This window comes from Condylura cristata, unplaced genomic scaffold (genome assembly GCF_000260355.1).
Source record: "Condylura cristata isolate star-nosed mole 26May11 unplaced genomic scaffold, ConCri1.0 scaffold00014, whole genome shotgun sequence".
NCBI classification, from domain to species: Eukaryota; Metazoa; Chordata; class Mammalia; order Eulipotyphla; family Talpidae; genus Condylura; species Condylura cristata.
The window spans coordinates 10,848,799-10,875,164 of record NW_004567115.1 but is presented as its reverse complement, the minus strand read 5'-3'; the positions used below and the strand labels follow the sequence as shown (position 1 = coordinate 10,875,164).

The 26,366-nt window shown below is 42.2% G+C and overlaps 1 protein-coding gene across 1 annotated transcript; it reads left to right on the top strand.

Moving 5' to 3' along the window:
- Nucleotides 1-718: 718 nt before the first annotated feature.
- Nucleotides 719-25,869, top strand: IL20RB (interleukin 20 receptor beta). The gene is made up of 7 exons (XM_012724771.1): nucleotides 719-848; nucleotides 12,378-12,504; nucleotides 13,913-14,103; nucleotides 17,423-17,547; nucleotides 19,564-19,714; nucleotides 22,772-22,914; nucleotides 25,768-25,869. The coding sequence occupies exons 1-7, from the start codon at nucleotides 776-778 to the stop codon at nucleotides 25,867-25,869; spliced, it is 912 nt and encodes a 303-aa protein (XP_012580225.1). The 5' UTR covers nucleotides 719-775.
- The last annotated feature ends 497 nt before the right edge of the window (nucleotides 25,870-26,366 follow it).

Genomic DNA, 26,366 nt, shown 5'->3' with positions numbered 1-26,366 from the left:
ATGATGGGTGGATGCTGGTGATGGCTACACAGTCTGAATGTACTTAATACCACCGAACTGGATATTTTTAAATGGTTAAGATGGTAAATTTTATGCGGAGTATTTTATCAATAAAAAAATTTAAAAGCCCAACACAAATATAAACCATGATAGCCTTATTCCAATCTTTCCCTTTCATATTCCCAATTCCCACTCCTTCCTAAGGCAACCAATCTTGTTAATTTCTATGTCTACTTCCAGGGTTTCCTTGTGCAAATGCAAGTAATTATCTATTGCTTGTTTGTCACATCCTGACTATTAAACAAGGTATTAAAAATATCTTTTAACTACTCTCATTTTTTTTTGGCAAAAAGCCAGTTAGTGTGCAGCTTGAATGAATTCACAAGATGGAGACATGGAAAAAATTAGTTATTTGATGACATTGTACAATAATCCAGCTCACTGCCATTGGGGTCCCTAGGGACATTTAGAGTCTGTGGCCCCAGTATCTCCCTCATGCAGATTCTCAAGCTCTCCAGAATTATCTTTTCTCTGGAGCTCTTCTAGGCCACTCCCTCTGATGCAATATCTGTGTTGGGCAGAAAGGAGGGTGTTGCACAGCCTTCCCCTTCTGAGCTGTCTGGGCCGACGCCTCTTTCCAGAACAATTCAGGCTTCACAGTAACTTAGATCTCAGCTCCAGCATCTCCGTTCTGAAGAAAGGTTGACAAATGCTTCATTCTGGGACAAAACAGTGTCTCATGCCTAGCTGAATCTACCAACCACAGATCCTCACAATGATGCTAGAAGAAATCTCAGCAAGCCTTATCATGTGTTTTTTCTACGCCTTGATCCCTTGTGTGTTTGTAGGTAAGTATGAATTAGTAATCTGGGACTTGAATATAGACTTTAAAAAGTGTGAAAAATACTTTAACAGTGTTTGGGGTTGAAATATATGCTAATAGGATATCTCATGTCTTTTTAAGAAAGGTTTCTTGCCACCTAAACCTGCATCCCCACATACCATAGAAAAGAAAAGGTCATTCTGTTTGAGATCTCTCATCAGATGTCTGCAGAGCAATCTAGAAAGATAATCCATCAAAATAAGTGGTCTAAGGGTTAATAGAGTTTTGTTATTTATCTCATCTGGTTCTAAAAGTAGCATTATAGCAATTTCATTCTTCTGTTTATGCCTCCGAGGAGTTAACTGTAAGGGCAATTAAAGTAAAATAAAGCGTCTAACAAAATACACATGAATAAAAAATTTGCAACCTTAATATGGAGTTACAAAAATTGGAGTTCTTTTCTGGTCACTGCAGAAAAGATAGCAATTGAGTACTCCATAGAAGTTTTTTTTTAAAATTTGGTTTAGGGTATTTTTCCTGCCAATAAGATTACGCAACTTTCTATGCTTCAGTCTTGGTTGCTTGTACTTACATGCTTTATTGTTTCAAAATCAAAGTTCCTTAGCCTTTGATGTCTTATTATGTCAAATGACATCTATTTTATTTTTTTAAAGATTTATTTATTTATGTATACAAGAACTGGTGTACAGGCCACAAGTGAGGTGGGTGAGAGGGTTCACCAGAGGCAGAGTGGGGAGCAGAACAGGAAGAAATATTAAAATACACTGCTGAGGGGATCAGTGGGCAAGATAGAAGAGGTCTGCCATGCCATGTGTGTTACCTCTCTGGCCAGGAAATGAACTCATGCTGCAGTATCTGCAGATAGCTTCATAGTGTTACACATTAACTCGTTGTGCCACCAAGGAGGGCCCTCAAATGACATTTAAAAGAAATTTCTAATAACTAAAGTACTGGGCACTTTGTAGTATTGGTGTAAGTCCTGAATATATGTGTGTGTGTGTGTGTGTTTAAACATAGCGAACAAATTATTCTAGTTAGTTTAAATCATGCTAAGGAAATTTGCAAATGTTCAGAACTGACCTAAACATCAAATTTGTGGTGTCCCTTCACAGCTCCAGTTGCTTATCAAATGAATGTCACATCTGCTGTTTGTTTCATGACCTAACACATTCAGACTCTGACTTAATCTCTCACAACTCCTTGAAAACAAACACAAACCACTCGCTGCTGCTGTCTTCTCAGTTGGCACATTGTATTCTCATTTCCTCCTCCTGGTGTTAGTTATTGTAATTTCCCACCCGGAGCATCATCTCCAGTTCTCTTCTCTATCCCAAGCAAATTCCAAATGGGTTGCTCTTCTATAGACCCTGTCCAGACTTGTCCTTCCTTTGATCCTTGGCCCCATGTACTCTGGCTTGGTGGGTTACTTCTATTTCCAATACTGACCTATGGGCAGAGTCTGGGCTTTCCTGGTAGTGCCATGGCTCCTAGCAGAGACTCAGCAATTTGGTCGATCATATATTATTTAACTGAACAAAGAAGTTGTCAGGGACACATGCCTTCTAAGCCAAAGGGTTTAGAGTTAAAGGTGTTAGGAGAGGACTCAAGTAAGGGGAGTTGATAGCAGAATCAGTGAAGGCATCATTCTAGGCAGGAGATGTATGAATTTCTGCTTGGAAAGTTTGCCTAAGAGCTGCCTTTAAGCTGCTTCCTTAGCATTGATACAAAATTTTAGTAAATAGTATCCAGCATAAACCTCAGGCAGCAAAAATGGACCATTTTAAGATAGATAGGGATTAAAGTATAAGAAGTCAGGCTTATTTCACTAAGTGAGCCAAGACTTAGTTCCCTTACTTAGTTTCCCTTCATTCAGCATTTTTGAGCACCTTCTATGTGCCAGGTTCTGGACGGGGTCCTTATTAGAGATGAACTAGAGTGTCCAGGGAACTTGGAGCTGGGTGGGGATATACACTTAAGTCTTTTTGTCTTTGGGGACTTACCATTTAGACTTTGAACTGTTCTTTAGCCACTATAAATACTATCTATATCATGGTTCTCAATCTCAAATGCACATTGGGATCACCTGGGAAACTACAAACCCCCAGGATTTCACAGTCAGACAATCTCATTTAAGTAATCTATGATATTGTCTGATATTTTAAAACTCCCTGGGTGGGGTTCCTTAGGAAAGTGGTTTATTCCAGGACTAGGCAGAGAAAATATAAGAGCAATTTGTGGTTAAAAAAAAAATGGAAGTGCTAGAAAAGGATCCAGGCCCTAAAGTAACAGGAATACTAGAATGGAAAAAAGGACATTAGTGGGAAAACTGGCAAATAAAGTCTGGAATTCGGTTAACAGTAATGTGCCAATAGTAAAGTACTATTTTTAAGAACTACATTAGGGCTACATAAGATATTAGCTGGAAGGAAAGCCCCTGAAGGGTAAATAGGAACTCTGTTTACTGTCTACAAATCTAAATTTACTCTAAAAATACAAAAAGGACATTAGTGGTTATCAGACGCTAAGAAGGAAGAAAAGTGGGTAAAAGGGATCAATTGTTTGGTGAAGGATAGACTTGGAATTTTAATGGTGAACTCAATAGAATGTATGCAGATGTTGATTTTTTTTTAAAAGATTTTTTTTACTTATTCATACAGAACTGGGGTACAGGCCCGAGATGCGGAGGGTGAGAGGATTCACCTGGGACAGAGTGGGGAGCAGAACAGACAGATCGACGAAGTACACTGCTGAGGGGAGCAGCGGGCAGGTCAGGAGAGGTCTTCCACACCATGTGGTCACCTCCGGGGCAGGCGGGAATCGAACTCATGTGGAAGTGGCTTATGCTTCTTAGTTCAGTGCTATAACCCGCTGCGCCACCAGGGAGGGCCGCAGATGTTGATTTTTAATGGTGCATGCCTGAAACTTACATAATATTATAATGTAATGTTACTTCAATAAAAATTTTTAAAGGAAAAAAATCTACTAATAATAACATGAAAAAATAGAGTGAGGGATGGCAATATGTCAAAGGTACACAGGATCCAATCTGAAAGAGCTCTCAGTGACTAAAACTGGATAATTTAAGTAACATAATAATAAATAGTGATAGTGTAAAATGAAAACAAAAATAAAAAACAAAGAAAAAGAAAAATATACTATAAAGTAAATATTCATTAGTTCAAACTGATATAAGTAATAATTGAATAAATAATTGGTAGAGAAGGAATTGCTTTTTCTAAAAAGTTGTTATTAGAACATTACAGTAGTAATTGTTGCAAATAATATCCATACTGAAATTAATGATTAAAAGTTTTAGGAGAAACAAACTATAGCATAGTGCCAACGTATTTTTTCTAAATTATTTGTTAAACTACAAATGGTAACTAGTGCTTTACCATGGAGATAATTCCTTAACGATGTGATCAAGATTAACATCGCCAGTAATAAGTCATTAACATCATGTATTTTCTGTGAGAACATACCAAAAATCTATAACTATAATAAAATTTTATGAAAACATTAGCCAAACTCAAACTGTGGGATAGTCTATAAAACAACTGATCAGTAGCCTGCAAAAATGTCAAGATGATAAAAGACAGAAAAATTATGAACAGGCTAGAAGAGATTAACAGGAAAATATGAGAACCTGGACTGATTCCTGGCACAAAAAATAAAGACAAATTAGGAGATGGTGATATCAAGTAAAATAGAAGCATAATGATACTGCACCAAGTATACCTCAGTTTCCCTAAGTGTTCATTATGATGTACATATGGAAAGCACAGTTAAAAAGTTTATGGAATTCCTATGTACTATTTTTGAAACTCTTTAGTATGAAATTATTGCCAAATAAACTTAAAACACATGTACACACAACAACAAACAGAACTCACTGGGTGATTCTAATGGGCAGGAAAGTTGAGAACCACCGGCATCTAACCTCTAGACAAGTGACTCTCAAACTCTTGTATGTGTTTACCTGGAGATCTTATTAAAATGCAATTTCTGGTTCAATATGGTCAAGAATAGAGTAGAACATTTCTAATACACTCCTGGCTAAAGGCTAATACACTGCTGATCCAAAGACCATGTTTGAAGAAGAGCATGAAATCTTAGCTGAGGCATGAATTTGAAATTTGAGGCTGGGATGTAGACACTAGTTATTTCGTTAGCAAGTGATACCAGCAAGCTACTCAGCACCTGTGTTCTAGCTCTGCCTTGTTCTTTTCTTTTGGTCACATATAAGGTAAATATATTGAGTAATTTGTTATATTTGAAGTTGAAATTTTAGGGCACAGTGGCAGTTTATAATACCAGTATCTCCTGCAGTGCCAGACTTAAGTTGTAGGCAAACTTGCCTCCCAAAGATGTCCACTGTAATAGCTGGAACTGTCAATATATTGTCTCTCGTAGAATATAACTGTCAATATATTGTCTCTCAATCTGTGATTAATGATATGGGACTTTGAGGGATTACCCTGCATTATCAGGGTGGGCCCAATCAAATCACATGAGTGTTTCAAAGCTGAGAAATTTTCCTGGTTCAGTCAGAGATGAGAGGACAGAAGAAGAGGCAGGAGAAATTCAGAGCATGAAAGGAAGAGCCATTGTTGAGTCTGATGGTGAAGGCATGAGGTCATGAGCAAGGTATGTAGGTGGCCACTAGAAGCTGGGGTGGCAACAACACAGGTTCTCCCCTAGAGCCTCTGGAAGGAATGCAGTTCTGCCAGCACCTTGACTTTGTCTCACTGAGACTGAGAGTTCTGATCTCTAACTGTAAGAGATTAAATCTGGTCATTTTAAGATGGTGAATTTGTGGTGATTTGTTACAACAACAATAGAAAAGTAGATTGGCGAGGGAAGAGAAGAGGGGGAAAGGAAGAGGGAGATGGAGAGAGAGGTCAACATTGTGAAGGCAGCTCTATGTAAAGGATGTTGCTGAACTAGTTGTGCCCACATTGAGCATCAGATTCTTAACATTTAGGTCATGGTCACTCAACTTACTTCTCTATTGGAAACACCTCAAAGGAAGTTCTAGCCAGTGGACTCTCTTGAAATCCCTGAGTAAAAACTGCTACAGGGAGAATTATACAATTCTCTACAGTAACAAAAGCTACATATTCACATGGAACCAAAAGATTACACAGGGGCTACCATTTTCTCTCTCTGATCTGGTGAGAAAATTTATCAGGTGTGAATGAGGAAATCATTCTTCCAGATTTTGCAACCTCTTCATTCGGCCAATATGTTCTCACCATCCATTCTTTAGGCTTATTCTCCACTCCCCTTTGACTATATTCTGATTTTGCATTTGTACATTTACATCAAGTAGAATTTAAATTGGTTACTTCAGTCAGTACATACTACTCTGGGCCTGATGGTGATATTTCTTGTTCATGAGTGCTGATGGGTAATTTTTTTTCTCCCTTTAATTATATAAAAACCACAACAAGCTTCTTACAACTGGAGAGGAGTTTTACATCATTTGTAGGTAGAAAGAATCATTTTCATCTTGGAGTCTGAGATGGATATAGTATGTAGAGTCATTTCCTACTTAGTGTCTCAGCATGTAATAGACCCCCCTCAAATGTAGCAATGACACTTTCTGTGTAACCCTACTGGCATTAGTAGTTCATGAAAATCACTATTTTACCATCTCACACCCAATATATGTGTGTGTACTATAACACACATATAAAACAAAGATAAAATTTGGAATATACTGGCCCTCCCTGGTGGCGCAGCGGGTTAAAGCACAGCACTGAGAATCTAAAGCCGCTTCCGCATGAGTTCGATCCCCGCCTGCCCAGGAGGTGACCACATGGCGTGGCAGACCTCTCCTGACCTGCCCCCTGCTCCCCTCAGCAGTGTACTTCGTAGATCTGCCTGTTCTGCTCCCCACTCTGTCTCTGGTGAAGCCTCTCACCGCCCCTGAGCCTCTGGACTATACCCCAGTTCTGTATGCACAAATAAATAAATCTTAAAAAAAAAAAATTTGGAATATACCAACCAAAGAGCATAAAGACATGTTGCCTTAAGATTCAGAAAGGGGTAGCAGTTTTTATTTTAATTTACTTATTTAGTTAAGATTTTATTTATTTCTACATAGAAGAACTGGGATATAGGCCAGATGTGAGGGGTTGGAGGTGGGAGAGAGGATTCACCAGAGACCGTGGGGGACAAAGCAAGTATATCTACTGAGATACAGTGCTAAGGGGAGCAACGGGTGAGACAGGAGAGGTCTACTGGGTCAGTTCCCTGCTGGGGATGATTTCAGGCTGCAGTGGTGATAGTGCTGAGATTTCACCCCTAGGCTACCAGGGAGGTCCAACAGTTTTACTTGAATACAGAGTGAGATAGAATATTTTGGGCATCATAGAGAGGGTCACATGTGCATATTATTGCATTAATAAAGATAACTATTTAAAAGGTGAGATTTTTTTGGTTTCCTGCCAGCATGCCCCCCTCAGGAAGAAAGACACAGCCAATAATTCAACCTCTGAGCATGCTGCTTAAAGTCTTAATGAGTGCTGTTCAGATGTCTCACTAAACACAATTCTCCCTCTCTGAGGTAATTAATTTCATCTTTTTCCTAGTCATATCTTGTTTGATTTTTATCCCATCATGATCTTTAAAATCTGTCATCAGATAATCAGAATTAACAGATGTCTTTTTTTTTTTTTTTAAGGCATGATGTTTTAGTTTTCTTTTTTATTGAAATTTTACTGTGGCTATTCTAGATTTTCATTCAGTTATAAAAAATAATACAGTAAATCTGTTTTGCCCATCGTATTTTGCAAAACAATAGAATACTATCAAAACCAGAATATTAATAACGTCATTGACACAGCCCATCCATCTTATTCATATTTCTTGTACTACCTGTATTCATTTGTGTGTTTGGACACTTTTGTGTAGAGGCTTATATATTCACCCCCAAGGTTATGATACTGAACAGTTACAATGTCACAGCAATCTCTCCTGTTACCCTTTACAAACACATTCACTTCTCTCCTCTTTCCCCCTTCCCCACTGTTCCTAACCCCTCACAGTCCTAAAATTTTTAATTTAAAAAAATGTTATGGAAATAGCTTCATACCTTAGGGAGATTGGCACTTTTTTTTTTTTAATGTGTATTAACAGTTTGTTCCTTCTCACTGTTGAATAGTCTCCATGGAGAGAGGAACCATCATTTGTTTAGCCTTTCACCTGTTGAGGGGCATCTGATTCCAGTTTTGCTGGGATATGTGCATATCTTTGGGGTCAAGAGCACAATTGCTGGGCTCTAGGGAATTACTACCTTTGTTTTAGGAGACATGATTGTTTCTTGGTCTTTGGCTAGGATCAAGTGTAATTTTACAAGAAGTGGCCAAACTATTTTCCTGAATAGCTATGATTTTGCATTCCCACCGGCAATGGGAATTTCTCTGCATCTTCACCAAGATGTCACTTTAAAAAATTTTAACCATTCTGGTAACTGTGAGGCTATGTGGTTTTAATTTGCATGTCCCTAATAACTAATGATGTCAAACATCTTTTAATGGGTTTATTGGCCATGTTTATGAATTTTTTTTGTGAAATGTCTCTTTTACCCATTTTCTTTTTTTTTTCAAGATTTATTTATTTATCTATACAGAACTTGGGTGCAAGCCAGTGGTGCAGGGGTGGTGAGAGGATTCACCTGAGACAGAGTGGGGAGCAGAGCAGGCACACCAAGGAAGTACACTGCTGGGCAGGAGAGGTCTGCCGTGCCATGTGGGTAACCTTCAGGGTTGGGGATCCAACTCTCATCAAAGCGGCTGCAACTGCTTGCAGTGCTGCATCTTAACCCCTTGCACCACCAGGAAGGGCCCGCTTTTACCCATTTTCTAATTAGACTGTTTACTATTACTATTTGACAGTTATTTATGTTCTAGATATGTCCTTTATATGTGGTTTATAAATATTTTCTCCCATTCTGTAACTTACCTTTTTATCCTTCTTACATGATATTTTGCACAGCAAAAAATTTTAACTTCAATAATGTCAATATTGACAATATTTTCTCTTATGGATCTTGCTTTTGTTGTCAAGAACCCTTTGCCTAGCCCTGAAGATTTTCTATTTTTTTCCTAAAAGTTTTAGAGTTTTACATTTTATTAATTCTTTGACCCATTTAGAGAGGTTTGTTTCCCCTTGCATAGGGTGTGAGATTTAGGTTGAGGTTATTAAGTTTTCCTTTTTATTTTTTTTGCCAGCAGATGTCCACTTGTTCTAGAGTTATCTGTTGTAAGATTTTCTTTCTTCCATTGAATTGCTTTCTGTACATTTGCAGAAAATCAGTTGAGCATATTTGTATGGGCTTGTTTTTGGAACCCCTGTCCTATTCTGTTGATCTGTGTGTTTATTCATTTGGTATACCACGCAATTTTAATTACTATAAGTTTCAAGATTAAGTAAATCCCTACCACTTTATTCTTTTTCAAAATTGTTTTGATTCTGATTCCTTTGTCTTATAAATTTTAGAAAAAACTTACTGATCTAGATCCACAAAAAATCCTTACTGGACCTTTGATAGGAATGTGTTAAACCTGTACATCAGTTTGGAACAGTAACTATTTGGGGATGTTGAGGAGACACAGCATGTCTCCTCATTATATAGATTTTCTTTGATATTTTTTCCAGCATGTATTTTCCCTATACAAGTCCTAGACATGTTTTGTTAGATTCCCAATAAGCATTTTGGTTTTTGTTTCTGATAAATTGTAAATGGTATTTTGATTTAAGCATGTAACTCTTCATTGTCAAATTGTTGAAATGTGATTACTTTTTGTGTTTTTCTTGTATCCTGTAAAGTTGCTGAATTCCCATTATTTTTAGGAACTTTAAAAGTGTTATATTATGGGCCCTCCCTGGTGGCACAGCGGGTAAAAGCACAGCACTTAGAAGATAAAGCCCACTTCAGCATAAGTTCGATCCCAGCCCACCCTGGAGGTGATCCAAATGGCGCAGCAGACTTCTCCTGGCCCGCCCACTGCTCCTCTCAGCAGTGTACTTAGTCAGTCGGCCTGTTCTGCTCCCCACTCTGTCTCTGATGAATCCTCTCATCTTCCCTCTGGCCTGTACCCCAGCTCTGTATGCATAAATAAATAAATCGTAAAAAAAAATGTTATATATTACCTGCAAATGGAGGAATTTTAGTACTACTTTCCAATCTGTATGTCTTTCACTGCTTTTGTTTGCCATATTGCAGGTGCTAGAACTTCTAATGCTATATTGAATAAAAGTGGTAAGAGTGGACAACCTTGCCTTGTTCCTGATTTTAGGGAAACACATTCAGTCTTTTACTATTAAATGAAACTAGCTGTAGACTTTTTGTAGATTATTTTTATCAAATTCAGTAACTCCCTGCTATTCTTAACTTGAAGAATTATTATTATTATTATTATTTTTTTTTTTTTAAGATTTATTTATTGTGCATACAGAACTGGGGTAAAGGCCAGAGGCTCAGGGGCGGTGAGAGGCTTCACCAGAGACAGAGTGGGGAACAGAACAGGCAGATCGATGAAGTACACTGCTGAGGGGAGTAGTGGGCGGGTCAGGAGAGGTCTGCCACGCCATGTGGTCACCTCCGGGGCAGGCGGGAATCGAACTCATGCGGAAGCGGCTTTAGATTCTCAGTGCTGTGCTTTAACCCGCTGCGCCACCCGGGAGGGCCAGAATTATTATTTTTTAAACTTCATTAAGAGATGTCTGGTTTTGTAAAATCTTTTTCTGTGCCAATTGATATGATCATATGATTTTTTTTCTTTAACTTGTTGATATGGTGGTTTACATTAATTGATTTTTAAAATCAATTATACACTCAACTGGTGTATAATCCTTTTATGCATGATTGAATTTGAATTGCTGATACTATGTTAAACAGTTTGCATCTAGTGACATGAAGTATATTGTTCTGTAGTTTTCTGTTTTTTAAAAATGTTTACTACCTTTGTCTGATTTTGATATCAGGATACTGCCAGCCTCATAAAATAAGTTTGAAAGTATTTTTATTCTCTTCCATTGTGTGGAAGAGAGTGTAAAAATGGTGTTATATTTTCTTGAAATATTTAGCAGACTTCTCTAGTAAAACCATTTCATTTTTAAGAATTTTTATTTTGAAAGCTTTTAAATGATTTAGATTCTCACAGCCTTATATTCTATATATACTTGAGTAGAGAAATATTTTGTAGGCTTTACCAGAGGAAGTATTAAAGAGGATCAAGCCCCAACCTTGAATGTCAGCCCCCCACAGCTGCCCCTCTTCCTTTTCATCCCTTGGATGATTGTAAGATTAGGGGTGGGGAGGACAGGAAGCCCCTCTTGTGGGTACCCCAGGTGTTTCCTCATAGGGCAGACTATGGATGCTGGAGGGTAAGATGGAAGTACGTCACTAGTGTTCTACACTAGAGAAGAAGCAGGGGAACCAGGTTAGGTGTCCCAGCAGCCCCACCCCCTTATGGTTGATCCTCCCTCAGAGCATGATAATGAACAGCAGGTGCCAATCTAGAGACAGGCACAGAAATGAAAGTCTCAGGGCAAAGAGTCCCAATCCCCCCACACTGCCTGTTGATGTTATCACTGCTACTGTAACAGCAAAGGGAGGCACAGGTGTTGAAAATTAAAGGAGGAGCATGTGAAAGTGGTGAGAGAAGGGCCATTGTAGAGGGTCTAGCCTTGAAACTGGGTACATGCAAAGATGAGCCCCTGGGCTGCCCAAAGTCCTTATTGAACACAGGTTCTGCTTCACCAGTCACTACCATTCTGTGGAGATGCACATGCACTGTGTAGAGATGCTCATACCACACACATCTATGTAGGCAGATGCCAGTGCCCCAGGCTGGTTCAAGAGCCTGCAGTCTGCCTAGGGTGGAGTCTCTGAGTTGGTGTCCACTGGATTGACTGCACAGCAGACTTAAATCTGCATTTCTCAGGTGGTGGCTAATGCCTCATTTGGCCTTGTTAGGATGAGAAGGAACATGCTGTGGTACCTGGAGATGGCAGTAGCAAAAGAGGGCTGTGATGAAAAGCTGGCAGGTGCCTCTATGGGCAGGTGCCCAAGTAGGGGTGGGAGTCTTCAGTTTATATAACTTGCTTATGGTCACATATTCAGTAAGTGACAGAGTCAGGCTTGCTTCTAGATTGTTCTGACATGAGAACTATAAATAAGTTGCCTCAGTTTTCTCATTTGTACAATAGAGAAACTAAAGGTCTTTTCCTCCCAGCATGGTCCTGAAGATTAAATGAGATAATCATGTAACACTCTAGCATATGACCTAGACAGAATATGGTAAAGTAATAGTATTAACTATTAGTTTATATAATATTCATATGCCATTTTCTCACTGAAAGTGTAGTTATGATGATAGAAAATAATTAGGATTAACACAAATAGGATAAAAGTGTAGACTTGTTTCTGATTCAAAATGTGAAGTCTTTTATTAGAAATGTATGTGTAGCTGTGGTATTCCCCATTATGAACCCAGCTGTCAGCCTGTCTGTCTTGATCCAGATGGAGAGCCTGTTCTGCCTGCCCCTCAGAACCTCTCTGTACAATCAACCAACATGAAGCATCTCTTCAGGTGGAGCCCAGTGATCGTGCCTGGAGAAATAATACACTATTCTGTAGAGTACCAGGGGTAAGTTTTTTTTGTTGTTGTTCTTAGTTTTTCTCCAACAGTAGCTGAATCCTGGAGGCACACCTATCATCTAGAGCTCAAGGAGGACTTGAGGTCCCAGGGATAGATGACCTGTGGAGATTTACTTCTTTTGTCTGCATGGGTTTTAGGAGACTTGAAACAGCAAGGGAACTTTCTGGTGGATGTGACAGTAAACTCTCCAGTAACACATGGGTATAAACACCTTGTGGTGGATTTTTTTTTTAAACAGAGTCAACTGTCCCATGCTGAAGGAAGTCTTACGAAATGGGTATGTCTCTAACTTGGGACAACAAATTATTGGAGATGCAGATCCTTTAGAGGTAGCGTTAGACCAGGCTTCAGTTTTCCTGACTATGAGCTTGCCTCCTGTATACAAAACACATTATGACCTTAAAGGTTTGCTGGCTCTGGGACCACACCAGCCTCTGTTCTTCTCCAGGTTTCCAGGCCCCCAAACTGTTGGGGTCTGCAAGGTATTTCATTAACAAAGGATACAGTTGAGCACCCACATGTATAGACATTTTTCTAGAGCCTGGGGAGACAGTGAAAAGGTGAAAACATGAATATGTTAGGTCTACACTGTCTAGAGTAGGAACCAGGTATTTAAATTGAAATTAATTAAAGGTAAATTAAATTGATACCCAGTTACACTCGTCACATTTCAAGGTCTTAAAAGTCACATGTGTCTAGTGGCTACCTTGTTAAACAATATCCATATAAAATATTTTCATTGCCAAAGAAAGTTCTGTTGGGCAGCACCACTCTAAGCAATTTCAGATGGAAATCACTGACAGGAGGAACTTAAAAAGCTGAGGTAGTAGAGAGTTGACAGCAGCTCTCTTTTATTAGGTGGTCAGGGAAGGCCTGCCTGAGGACATTGAATATTTAAGCCCATATCTGAAGGCCAGAAGGAGCCAGTCACAGGAATAGCAGGGCAGAAAATGTTAGATGGAATGTTCAACTAGTAAAAAGTCCTAAGATGAAAAGGCTCAGCATGCTGAAGCAAATATGAAGAGGCCAGTGTGGAGAGAACATGGTGTTTAGGGGCAGAGTGAGAGAGCAGGCCAGAGACCCTTGTAGGTCACAGCAGAGTTTGGACTCCATTATAAGTATTTTGGAAAGCCACTAAGAGAAAAATGTCATGATCTGCTAAGTGGTGAATGCTTTGAGGGACAGCAGAAGTAGAAGCTGGAAGATCCATCCGGTGATCACAGCAAGGCCGGGAGTGATGGTGGTTGAGATTGGAGTGGTGACTATGAGATGGACAGACCACATTCTTATTTTGCAGATCTGTAAAAATTAGGAGAAGTAGGCAGTTGTGTGCAACTATACTTGGGCCTGTGTGGAAGGGACTGATGTGACATTGGACCCTCCTCTCCTTGGGCAGAGAGTATGAGAGCCTGTACACAAGCCACATCTGGATTCCCAGCAGCTGGTGCTCACCCACGGAAGGTCCCGAGTGTGACATCACTGATGACATCACTGCCACTGTGCCCTACAACCTTCGTGTCAGGGCCTCCTTGGGCTCACAGACCTCAGCCTGGAACCCCCTGAGTCAACCCTTTAATCGAAATTCAAGTAAGGCACTTCTCTTCTTGTTCTCCCATCCCCACGAGCCTCATCTTTAGGAAGCATGCTCATGAAGACTTTCTGGATTCTTTTTAGCATCAAATTAGTAGTTCTGCAAAGCAAGTGTTGTGAACCCTAACTGGCTATGTAAAAATGTGCTAACTACTTCCCTTCTGCTGTCTTTCTTTTTTTGAGAGGGACTTTGAAAGCCATTCATTCCTGCTTCTGTCAATTTCTGCAGGTGGTAGGACACTGATTTTAGGAACTTGGAAGGAAAGCTCCTCTGGAAGTGTTAAGGGGAAGGATGTCCTAAAGGAACTCTGCAGAGTTTTGTGGACTCCACCCCCTACTCCAGCTTTCTGGATTCCACCCCCTACTCCAGCAGTACCAAGGAGGGAATTGTGAGGACCTAAAGGAGCGGCTAAGCAGGCATTCTGGGACTTTGGGGGAGCAGTTTTCCAACTGTTGCTCTGGAGAAGTGGAGAGGTAACAGTTCTCTCTCTCTGGAGCAACTGCTCTCAGACTGTGTGACTGAGGCCTAGCAGTATTAGTTTGGGACTACAGTTCCAAGTTAGCTGAGCTGGTAAGATATTCCAGTTACTTTGTATCCCTCTCTCTTTCCCTAGGTTGTTCCTTTTCCTTTCCCCTTTTTGTAAATAAACGCACTGCCCTTTTGTGTGTGTCTGCAGAAAATTACATTTTAAGCATGCCGGTGAGGCCCCACAGACAGGCAGCCCAAGTTTACTCTGGGCTACCTACTCTGTAACAGAATTGGGGATATGGATGCTTCTCTCTACCTTGATAGTGCCTGAATAAACCTTCTACTGTTTACTGTATGGTGCCTCATGAAACCCATATTTGTTGCCTCTGTGAGCAGCTTCTTTGTATAATAAGATTGATAAAAGAGCCACCAGACATAAACATTGGGAAATAACTTTCCTCCAGCAAAGGAAAGTTACCTGGAAAATGATTGAGAAAGAAGTACTGGGAGAATCCAGCTATGTAGCCAAGTATGGCAGAATGGAAGCAATGGCCAGTGCATGTTTGAGAGACATTGGGAGCAGGGACTGGATGGACAGTTGGTCACTTGATGATGAGCTTTGACATAAAGCTTGATGAAATCAGTAGAGGCGAGTCATGGAAAAAGAGTGGATCTAGCCAGAGGTCTGTCTCAGAGACAGCCATGCTGGCAGCTACTTGAAAAGTGAATGGGAGGAGGACAGATCTGCAGGCAGGGGAAGAATGCGGAGGGGGATTCTAGTTCTCCAGCTGAGCCAACATAGTCCTGAGCCCAGGAGTGGGGGAAAGATGAGGAGGAAACAGGTTCAACAGACATGGCTAGTTAAAAAGGACAGAGCATGTGGACCTGTTACTGGATGGAAATGGAGTGGGAAGCCTCTTTGCCTCGTTTGGTAGTTGTGCTATATTAGGTGAAATGTGTGAATGCTCAGTGCAGAGCTGTCTGATCACACCACCCAACTACTGCTAAGAATTGTTATTACTGCTATTATTTTTATATTATAATTGGCCCAGGTATACCCAGATTAAGAGCTGAGAGCAGAGGAGGGAAGGGGTCAGGTAGAAAAGGGAACAATGGAGCGGGATACCAATAGGAACTTTGGAGGAGAATGTGGACTTCTCTGCCCAGGCCTCTTTTCCAGGGCATTGGGAGGACACAGTGGAAGCAGTGGCATTCCAGTGCCAGGCTGAGGGGTGATGGAGGACTGTGCAGCTACCTCTGCCCGCAGAGCCCAGGCAGCACCCAGCACCACCTTCCTCTGGAGCACAGTGCTCCAACCAAGACCATTGCTTGCTGGCGCTGCTGGTGGGAGAAAGGGCCAGATGGAGGTAAGGAAGTGCCTACAAAACTCTGTGGGTGGCAGAGTGTAGTAACAACTTGTTTCTTAAGAAGGCCAATATAAACAGAAAATGGGCTTGCTGTAGGAGATGCTGAGGAACAGCAGATTCTGTTCCTGCACCTGAGAGGTGAAAGATGCATCCTGTGTGAACTTGTGCAGGAGGAGTTAGCTCAGAGCTTGGATGGACTCGTGACTCCGAAGGCAGTAAGTTTGTTCTTTTGTCTTTGAAAAAGGCCATGCTGATTTCCCCCCATACATGTGAAAAGGCTTGTGTTAAGTCTTAGCTGCAAAGGATCCCCTGCTCTTAAAGGGAAGTCTTGTTGAAAGCAGAAATTCTTAACCTTAATTGCATGGTTAAATCATAGGAGAGCTTTGGATCCACTTATGTCTGAGGTCCATCCCCAGAGAGTCTGACTTAAATGATCTGTGAGCATGTTCATTGGAGGTTTAAAATTTCTATGTAGTTATTGTCATTATCGGTCAGGGTAGAAATCCACTAGTACAGAGGCTAAACACCCACATAGCAAAGGCTACAAGTGTGGAAAGAAATGGGCTCAAATTTTGGTCACTTACTATGTGATTCTGAGAAAAATCACCTCTCTGATGCTCAGTTCCATCACCTGTCCAATAGGAGTAATATTTCCCTTTTGAAGCTTGCTGAATGGATCAAATGAAATTAAATATGCAGAGTATATTAGACAGAGGTGCCTCCCCTCACACTGTCAAAAAATTCCCTGAACTGAAATAACGGTTTTTTTCTCTATGTCCAATAAAGAAGGAAAGCAGAAAATCCATTTTTAATTATACTTGACTTAAAACTGGAGCTGAAGAGTCCTTGGGTATAGAACAGAATGGCCAACCCAACCTTAGGCTGCGGATGGGCCGATGTTTGAAAGTCATCAGTGCCAGTACAGATCTCTGATCTAGGTTAGCCACAGGATACACATGTCCCTGCCAGGGATGTTCGTTTGAACGTGCAGATTGGCCCGCTGAGTTCAGCAGAGATCCGACCTCATGTAGGTGTTTGGCAGGCCTTCAGATACAGCATCTGCTCAGTTAGATGAGCCAAGGTGCGGAGCAATTTCTGCCAAAATGAATAAAATGAGGAACATAGGTTATAAAATTTTAGAACAGAGATACTGGATACTTAGTTACCTTTCTAGAATGTATATCTCCTCAAAGAGAAACAGAGGACTTTATTATAGTCAAGGAGAGGAGTGAAAAAGGGAATCATGGTAGGTGTGTCTTTTTTGCTCCCTCATTTGCTATCATTCAAAAACGTTTACGAAGCACCTGCTGAGCACGGGAGTGTTCTAGTGTACGTGCTCGGCACACTATGAATCTATGATCAGCCCTTCCTTTCTCCATGAGCCTGGCTTGCTTCCACCCGGAACTGGGTCACTGTCTTTCAGGACAGAAATCAGTCCAATCTGGGGCTGGTTTTGATTCTTCTCTTGTCTTGCCAACAGCCATCCTCACCCCACCTGGGATGAAGGTCACGAAGGATGGCTTCCAACTCGTCATTGAACTGGAGGACCTGGGGCCCCAATGTGAGTTCCTGGTGGCCTACTGGAGGAGGGAACCTGGTGCCAAGGTAAGATTTCTGGGCTTGACTGTTGAATCAGGCTTTGGAAATGGAGGCACACACCTCTGAGACTGGGGTGAGGGAAGTCGGCCCTTGCTGTGCTCACTGTCTCTGGTGGCTTGAGGGTGAGCAGGCCTGGGTGAGGGTGGGAAGAAAAGATGAAGTAGGTTGACAATCACAGTGGCTTCTTCAAAGGACTATGTTGGTGTTACTCAGCCGTAGGCCAGGAGCCTTTTATCAGACCAGATTTGCTGAATTAAGGGGGCTGACTCCTTGTCCTAAATTCTAACATGGGTACACAAAGACTCTCAAATGCTTTTTTTTTCCTCACTAATTCTATCTTCTCAGTCATTTTTTTCTGATATGTTTAGGAGCAGCAGGCCAGGGTGTTCCAGATCAACTGGATGATTTGGAAAACTTATGAGATTAGCACAAGCCTCTTGAGGGTGTGTACCCAGGCAGGGTTGGAGCAGAGAGCCAGAGCTGGCTTCTGAATGCCTAGATGGGGCACTGTCCCTCCCTGTGCTTCAGGCTAGGATGTTGGGAGGTCAGCTCTCCCAGAGGACGTAGCCAAGCAAGCAGTAGTAGTAGCAGGAGAAAGGTTGCAGCCTGAACACAAACTAGAGGACAGTCAGACCTACCAGGGCTTAACCACATTGTCAGGGTGACAAGATCTGCTCCAGGTAGCAGAAGGAAAAATAGTTTATAGCCAAAGAGTTGATAGGGCCCAAGAATCCATGAACAGAGCAGGTCCAGATTCACGAACACTCTCCTGCAGAGATCTTGCCTCTGTTGGGCCTTTTCTGTTGTACTCTATCTGTGGTTCTTTCCTCTGCTCACTCCTAGTCCCCAAAATCTTATCACTCCTTCCTACACAGGCCAGTGGCCCTGCCTCCCCAGCCCTGAAATGCTCAGGCTGATTTCCCTTCATTATGTCTCTCCCTTCTGTCCTGACTCTAGCTCTAGGTATTTAGTTTCCACAGATAAATTCCTAGGGTAAGAAATGGTCCTGCTGAATGGTCCTGCTTATCTTTTTAGACCAAGCATAGTGATCTCAGATTGCTGGCTGGTCTCTGATTGAAACTTCCAAGCCAGGTACCACTGACTGCATAACAGGGTTCAGTGGGCATGGGCCATGTCCTACCACCTGCTCAACAGGATTGCAGGTTGGGTAACTTCCCCTGAAGGGTGATTTGGCCAGGCGGGGCAGGGAGTTACTATGGTTTCTAGTACTTAGTCCTGTTGGGTCAGGGCCCTGTTGGTAGACTTTGACATTGCCAAACAGGCAGATGGAGTGGCATGGTGGACAGGACCCAGGCAGGAGGGAGCATGCATCTCTCAGATTCTTTGGGATGGAGCCTACTCCCCACCCTTTGTAACTGGCAGGGCCATTGCAGAAAGAGGAGCATATACCCTGAGTCATCTGGGCTTGGCCCAGACAAGTCTCCACAGGCTTAGACATAGAGTGTAGGTTGCAGGGTGTGTCAAGTGGATGGTGTACAGATGGATGGACAGATGGGTGGATGGATGGTGCACAAAGGGGCATTACCCTCTCCCAGATCCTCCTCACAACAGGGCTAGGCCACACCTTTGGCTCAGGCAGATTTTTGATGGCCAGGTCTCTGTCTAAGTATTACCCTGTCAGGAAGCCCTTCCCTAACAACTCGATCAATGCTTCCTATCACTCTATCACTCTCTATTTCTGTGCCCTGCTTCCTTTTTTTTTTTTTATTTCTACAGCTCTTATCACTACCTAACATGTATTATCTATTTTTGTCATCCTCCCCCTTTGCCCCTAGTAAGTCCCATGAGTGTAGAAATTTCTTTGTTAATATTATGTTCCAGCGTCTTAATAGTGCTTGGCACATAATAGGTGCTTAGTAAATAAATATGGGTGAGTGAATGAAAGGGAACATTCTGTGTGCACCCTGAAAAGGAAATATCTGCAGTTTTGCTTCCCTGATTCTTCTCACCCTTTTCTGTCCTGTTTCCCTCATGGTATAACTGGTTTTTGGTCTTCAAAAGGAACATGTCAAAATGGTGAGGAGCGGGGGCAATCCAGTGCATCTGGAAACCATGGAGCCAGGGGCTGCATACTGTGTGAAAGCCCAGACTATTGTGAAGGCCATTGGGAGGCACAGCTCCTTCAGCCAGGTGGAATGTGTCAAGGTGCAAGGTAAGAAGGGCTTGCTTGTTCCTTGGAACCTTGCACAGGTGAGAGCCTTTTCAAGTGGACACTCAGCTACCAGCTGAGTTCCTTCGGCTCTGCATCTCCCCCTGGTTCCTCTGAATTGTCTGCTTTTCCCCAATGCTGGGCAGGTTCCTGTTGTGAAAGTATCTTTGCTCTAATTCCTCTAGAGGCAAGAGTCCACTTGAGCTGGGCGGGGGCCCCTTGGGCTGTCTGGAACCCTTTTCACGGAAATCTCCCTAGGCCTGAGCTAGCTATCACGGCTAACCTTACCAAATTGTAACTGCTTACATGTCAGAGGTGGGATTACAGGAGAGGCATGAAGGGGCAAGAGTGTCAGACCTGGGAGAAGGCCACCCAAGGTCCATCAGAGCTGCTTTTGGCTGGAAGGCACCTTATAGACAGGACTTTGATTTCATTTCCAGTATTTGGCTATTACAGTTCATGCTTTAATTACTGGGTTGTCGGAAAAGTCATGACGCATTTTTGCTTTGCAAAACATAGAAAAAATACATCATGGCTTTTCCAACAATCCGGTAATTACCTTGTCCATAGATAATTTGGCTAGTATAATTGAAGAATAAATTTCTAGAAGTAGAGTTGCTTGGTGAAAGGCACATACATATGCATTTTGACCACCTTTCCCAAATTGCCTTCCAGAGGAGCATTATCCTTCTGTGACTGCCCCTGTGCAGACCAGGCTGCCAGTTGTCTTCTCCAAGCATGTTGTGCCTGTTATTTTACAAATACATCTGTAACATTTTCTGTGTAGACTTTCTAATTACCATTTCATACTTCTTAAAACCAAACTTATTAAACTTCCTGTAAGTCAAGCTTTTTAAAAATTTCAACAACATGAAGGTATTTACTGTAAGAAGTAGATGTTCTTTCTTCTCTTCCATGCCACTCAGGAGGCTTCCTTTGGCAATTCTGACATTTAATTTTCCTGTCACTGTGTGACTCCAGGGCTCGCAAGTACAGTTGGGCTGTGCCCACTCTTCTGTACCTTGCTTGTCTACACTTAGTATATTGTGAGCATCTTTATATGCCAATATGCACATCTCTAAAAGAAAATGCATAACATGCCAATATGAGGGTATACCAAAATATATGCAGCCACCCCTTTATTAGTGGGTATGTTTTGTGCTTCCCAGTCTCTCACCTTTATAGACCTGCATGAATTCTGTACTGAGCAAGTTCAAAAATGCTTAATTCTCATTAAAAAAAAAATTCTTCCGGGACCCTCCCTGGTGGTGCAGCGGGTTAAAGCACAGCACTGAGAAGCTAAAGCCACTTGAACATGATTTCGAATCCCGCCTGCCCCGGAGGTGACCACATGGCGTGGCAGACCTCTCCTGACCCGCCCGCTGCTCCCCTCAGCAGTGTACTTCGTCGATCTGCCTGTTCTGCTCCCCACTCTGTCTCTGGTGAAGCCTCTCGCTGCCCCTGAGCCTCTGGCCTGTACCCCAGTTCACACTGGCCTGTACCCCAGTTCTGTATGCACAAATAAATGAATCTTAAAAAAAAAAATTCTTCCTATTTTTTACATAGAAGAGGCCAGCAATTTGGCATGAGAGGATTCACCAGAGGCAAGATGAGGAGCACAATAGGTGGATTTTACTGAAATACACTGTGGGCAAGCTAGGAGAAGTCTGCTGAGCTCTCTGGCTGGGGATCAAACTCAGTCTGTAGAGGTGATAGTGCTGAGACTTAACCCCTACAACACCAGGGAGGCCCTCAATTTTCATTTTAATTACTGAATCCCTAAATTGTAAGCAGATTTTCTATAACATCTTAAATCATCTCTTATTTGGGGGTATTGAGATAATTTCCTTTTGCTTTTGGAGATGATGTTATTGTTTTACTCATTAGAAGTGCTTATTGTGTGTTGACTATGTGCTGAGTGCTGGCCTGTCACTGCCTGTGGCATGCAAGCCCCTGCCCTCGTGGACCTTAACCTCTAATCGGGGAGACAGGCTACAAAGAAGTAAGCAAATGAAATAGTTTGTGACATTAAGTTAGGAAGAAATGTGCAGAGCATGCTATGGGGATTGAGAGGTGGAGATATATGCCACTTTGGGCAAATGGGGTGACCAGTTGTTATCACATTCTAGTTTACAGGTTTCTATGAGCTGATTTATACATGCATGTTTCCTTCTGTGGAATTAGTGTTCTGGGATCCATTCACAGGAGTGGATGAAGGAGTATGAACATGTGTTTATCTCTTGATGTGTATTGCCAAAATATTTTCCAAAAGCATGGGAACAGAGTAGAGTGCTCCCTGGCACATATGTCAATCCTCCCGTTCCTCCGTGGCTGTTCCACCACCCTTCCCACTGGGGGTGAGCAGCCCGATCCAGCGGGGCTAAGTGAGTTGTTTAAGATTATGTACAACAGAGAGACGAGAAAATAAACCCTATTCCCCTCTGTACCTAAGATACCTATTCCCCTCTGTACCTTTCTGATACAATTAGTTAACAGAATGACTGTGGGCTGTGCAACCAGCCCTACCTGTGTGACCTGGGGTAAGTCACCTAGCCACAGTAAAGGCATGATAAATTATAGGTGGAACGTGACTGTTTTCTGAACTCAATATTTTCCTCCATAACAGAGTCAATGCCAAGAGCAAATTGTGAAACACACTTTGTTTTCAGTTACCGCCCAGCTCCCTTCTGTGCTGTTTTCTGTCAGTGCCCACCCCTCATCCTGTGCTGGGCCTGGCACTCTGCCTTCCTCCTGGCAGCTGGGCCAACTTACGTGCTAACACAGCAAGTGGCTTAACAGATGATGCCTCTCCCTTCCCCTTCCCTAGAAAAAGATGTTAATCTGCCCTGGGGCTTTCTGGAAACCATGACTTAGTCTGGATTCTAGAAAAATGATTTTAGTGGTGGTACTTTTAGTCTCTAGGACATACATATATTACATTTCAGGATTTTTGTCCCTGCACATGCCTTGGCCTGTGTGCAGAGCCAACCCCAGGCCCAGGATGGGAGCTTGCATCTGTGCCGTGGTCTCCTGAGTCTGTTCTTGTCTTTTCATTTCCAGGAGAGGCCCTCCCTCTGGCACTGGCCTTGTTCGCCTTTGTTGGCTTTATGCTGATGCTGGTGGTCCTGCCGCTGACCGTGTGGAAAATGGGCCGGCTGCTCCGGCACTCCTGTTGCCCTGTGGTAGTGCTCCCTGAAACCCTGGTAAGGGTGCGCTCTTCTTTCAACATGACACAGACCAGCTGGTTGGTGTTCAGCCCATCTCTGGGTAGAGGCACAAACTTTGTGAGTTCATAAACACTTGCACAAACAATGGAGAAGAGCATCTATAGGAGTTCATTTCTTTTTCTAAAAAATATATTTAATTTCTTTATTTGCATATATTTTACATCAGGTATAATCCCCATAGAATTTCCACCACCAGTTCACCCGTGCACCATCACCTTAAGTCTTCTTTGCTTTTCTCCCATCCAAGTACTAACCAGGTCCCACCCTGCTTAGCTTCCAGGAGCAGACGAGATCAGGTGCATTTTGGGTGGCATGGCCGTAGACCCTTCCTTGCTTTCCTAATCAGACAGACTGAAAGAGACTTTCCTTTTCCAGCTAGTGGAGACCTTCTTCAGACTCCCAGCAGGGGACCTCTGCTTCCCTCAGAGGTCTGGAGTGGCTAAAAGAGTAGGTGTGTGGTAATCTAGATGTTTGCATTTCAGGAGTCATATGCAGTCTTATTTTATGGACAGACCCACAGAGCATTCTGGCTCCTTTTCATTATAATAACAGTGGTGATATCAGGGCTATGCCCTGATAGTGTGTTTGCTTCATGTCAAGAGCTTCATTAGTCTTCAGGGTGAAGCACATATGTGTGAATGTGGGAGGCATGGACTGTGCTTTGCTTTTGGTGGAGAGCAGGCACCTCATATACCCTGAGATTCTCATCTTATTTCTGAGGACAGTGGTGCTTCTCCCATAGAGATCAGTGCTTTGTGTCCCAGCTTGGAGGGGGAAAACAAAAGCAGGCCTTGAGCAGCTCCCACCATGTTCCATCTGCACACCTCCTGTGCCTCAGCCCCACACACTTCAGCACCCAAAGTACTGAAAAACAGTAGCAGCAGCAACAAACATAAACAAGAGTAAACCCTCCCTCTGGGGTTTTTGTACAGTTCTCTTAGAGAGGCATTAGCAGTCAGCAACCAGAAGCAACTAGACAGGCAGCTCCCTACAATTATACATTCTGATTGTTCCTGACCAGCTTGGAGTTTCTGGAGAAAGAGTCACACACCCTCATGGCTCTGAGAACATAGGAGGAACATCCTCCCTGTAACTCAGACCCACGGCACTCCTCCACCCTGTTTTCCTTCTAGGTAGTTGTACTTTAGCTTATGCTATTATAGAGGTAAGTGCCAGGTACTGTTCTATATTGATTTACTTCATCTCCCCCTTTTCACAAAACTTACCAATGTACTTCTCATTATTCTGAGTGACTAACTGGTTTACTGCTAAACAGAAAGTCATTGTGGTGAGGCAGGGAGACAGGGCAGGACTTCATTCCCTTTCAACAAAACTTCCAAGGCACTCAAAATTCCCAGAGGCACAAAAGTATTAGGCATAATACATTACAGTTATTGGGGTAGTGTTTTATATATTTTGACTAGGCTAATAAGCTTGAGAGTATGACCTTCCAATCTCAGGCAGGACACTAGGACCCACTGTTGGTGAGCAACAGAAAAAAGGGCCAGTTTACAAGTTCTAGATGTTCCTTATAGGACTTTAGGTGTCCAAGAGGAGTGTCAAAGGTTGAGAATTCCTGGGAATCCTAAAGCATTCTTGCTTGTAACCTAAAATAGCTTTTGGAGAAATCAACCAAGGCAGGTGTGTATCACAGCTCTTGAATGCTTTTTACCTCTCTGTTCCATCCTTCCACCTCCACTATCCTTCCAACATGCATTCCTTTTGATTAGACTTTGAATTTTTGTTGTTTTTCCTAGATTTTTAAAGTGGATGAGTTTTCTGAGTATATGCATCTTCTTTTCTTTTTAAAAATATTTATTCATTTATGCATATAGAACTGGGGTACAGGCCAGAGGTGCAGGGGGGTGAGAAGGATTCACCAGAGACAGAGTGGGGAGCAGGTTGACTGATGAAGTACACTGCTGAGGGGAGCAGTGGGCAGGTCAGGAGAAGTCTGCTGTGCCATGTGGGTCACCTCCAGGGCTTGCTGTACTTGAACTCACTGTACTTCTTGTGAAGCTGCTGCTAGCTTCGCAGTATGGTGTCTTAACCTGTTGTGCCACCAGGGAGGGCTCAGTATATGCATTTTCTACTGTACTGTGGGAGAAATAGGTCACTGGTGTCCAATAAATCTCCCAAATATGCTAGAACTCTTCATCATCACTACTGTTTCCCCTTTCTCAAACTTAACAACATTCAGTATTCATTTTAGTTATAGACAATCCACCAAAATGATTTTGTAAAAGCAAAACACCATTACAATAGCAACTTCCAGGCAAAAAGCACCTTTCCAGTTAAGGTATAAAAAATTACCAAGTGGAAATCCCTGAGAACTTTTCAAAAAGCAATATTTAGTTTGTAAGTATCTGTTTGGATTAGACAATTTCATGCCTCATATGTGGCTTCAGTTGGTGATGGTTGCACTCTACAATATACCACTTTGAATGCACTTCTGCTCAAATTTATATCACCAGTAGCACTCTAAAGCAAATATATATATATATATATGGGAACTTATGTTGAGACTGTTTTGTGTATAGTCCCTGTTTTAAAATAAAGCTTCTTTTCCTTGTCCTTCACCCATAATTGCTTCATGGGAATGGAGATTTTGGTGTCAAAGGGTTGCTCTTTCCTTCCCGTGATTCATTTATTCTTTCTCTTCTTGCTGTCACATTCCATTGTCATATGGGTAACAAGTACAATGAAAGCTAACTCATCAAATAATCAGGGTTTTTTTGGGTGATATTCCTATTACTACAACTTCTACTACTATCACCACCATCACTACCAGTATCCATCTAATGGATGTTAATGAAAATTATTTTTCAGAAAATAACCAGTTTACCCCAGAATTTCATAAACTGCAAAAAAGAAGATGTCGAAGCCTGTGCCACAGCTGTGTTGTCTCCTGAGGAGCTCTTCAGAACATAGTGGGCTTGGGGACGGATCCAGCTGGAGCTGAGGACATGGTCTTCAGGTCACAGAAGCCATGAGGGGAAGGACTGACTTCTGTTGTCCTCCCCTTGGAAGGAGGGAAAAGAGCAGCATGGAGAAGAAGAGCAAAGGAAAGAGGAGCCTGCTGTGCCTGTGTCTAGAAACAGCTGTCAGAGCATTGAGACAGAGCACTGACAGACAGAGGACTGACAGACAAAGGACTGACAGACAGACCACTGACAGACAGAGGACTGACAGACAGAGGACTGATGGGACTGGCAGAGCACAGAGAGGGTCAGGTTTATAACCACTAGAACTGGATCCATCACTCACTGGCTGATGCCTTTGGGAAAAATGATTTAGTCTCTAGTGGTCCCCAGTTTTCTCAAGGATAAAGTGGGGTGGATTAACTGCATAACCTTTAAGCCACACTCACATAGCAATGTAAAATGTCATTGTGTGATTGGTGACACTACATTGTGATTGGCTCAGCT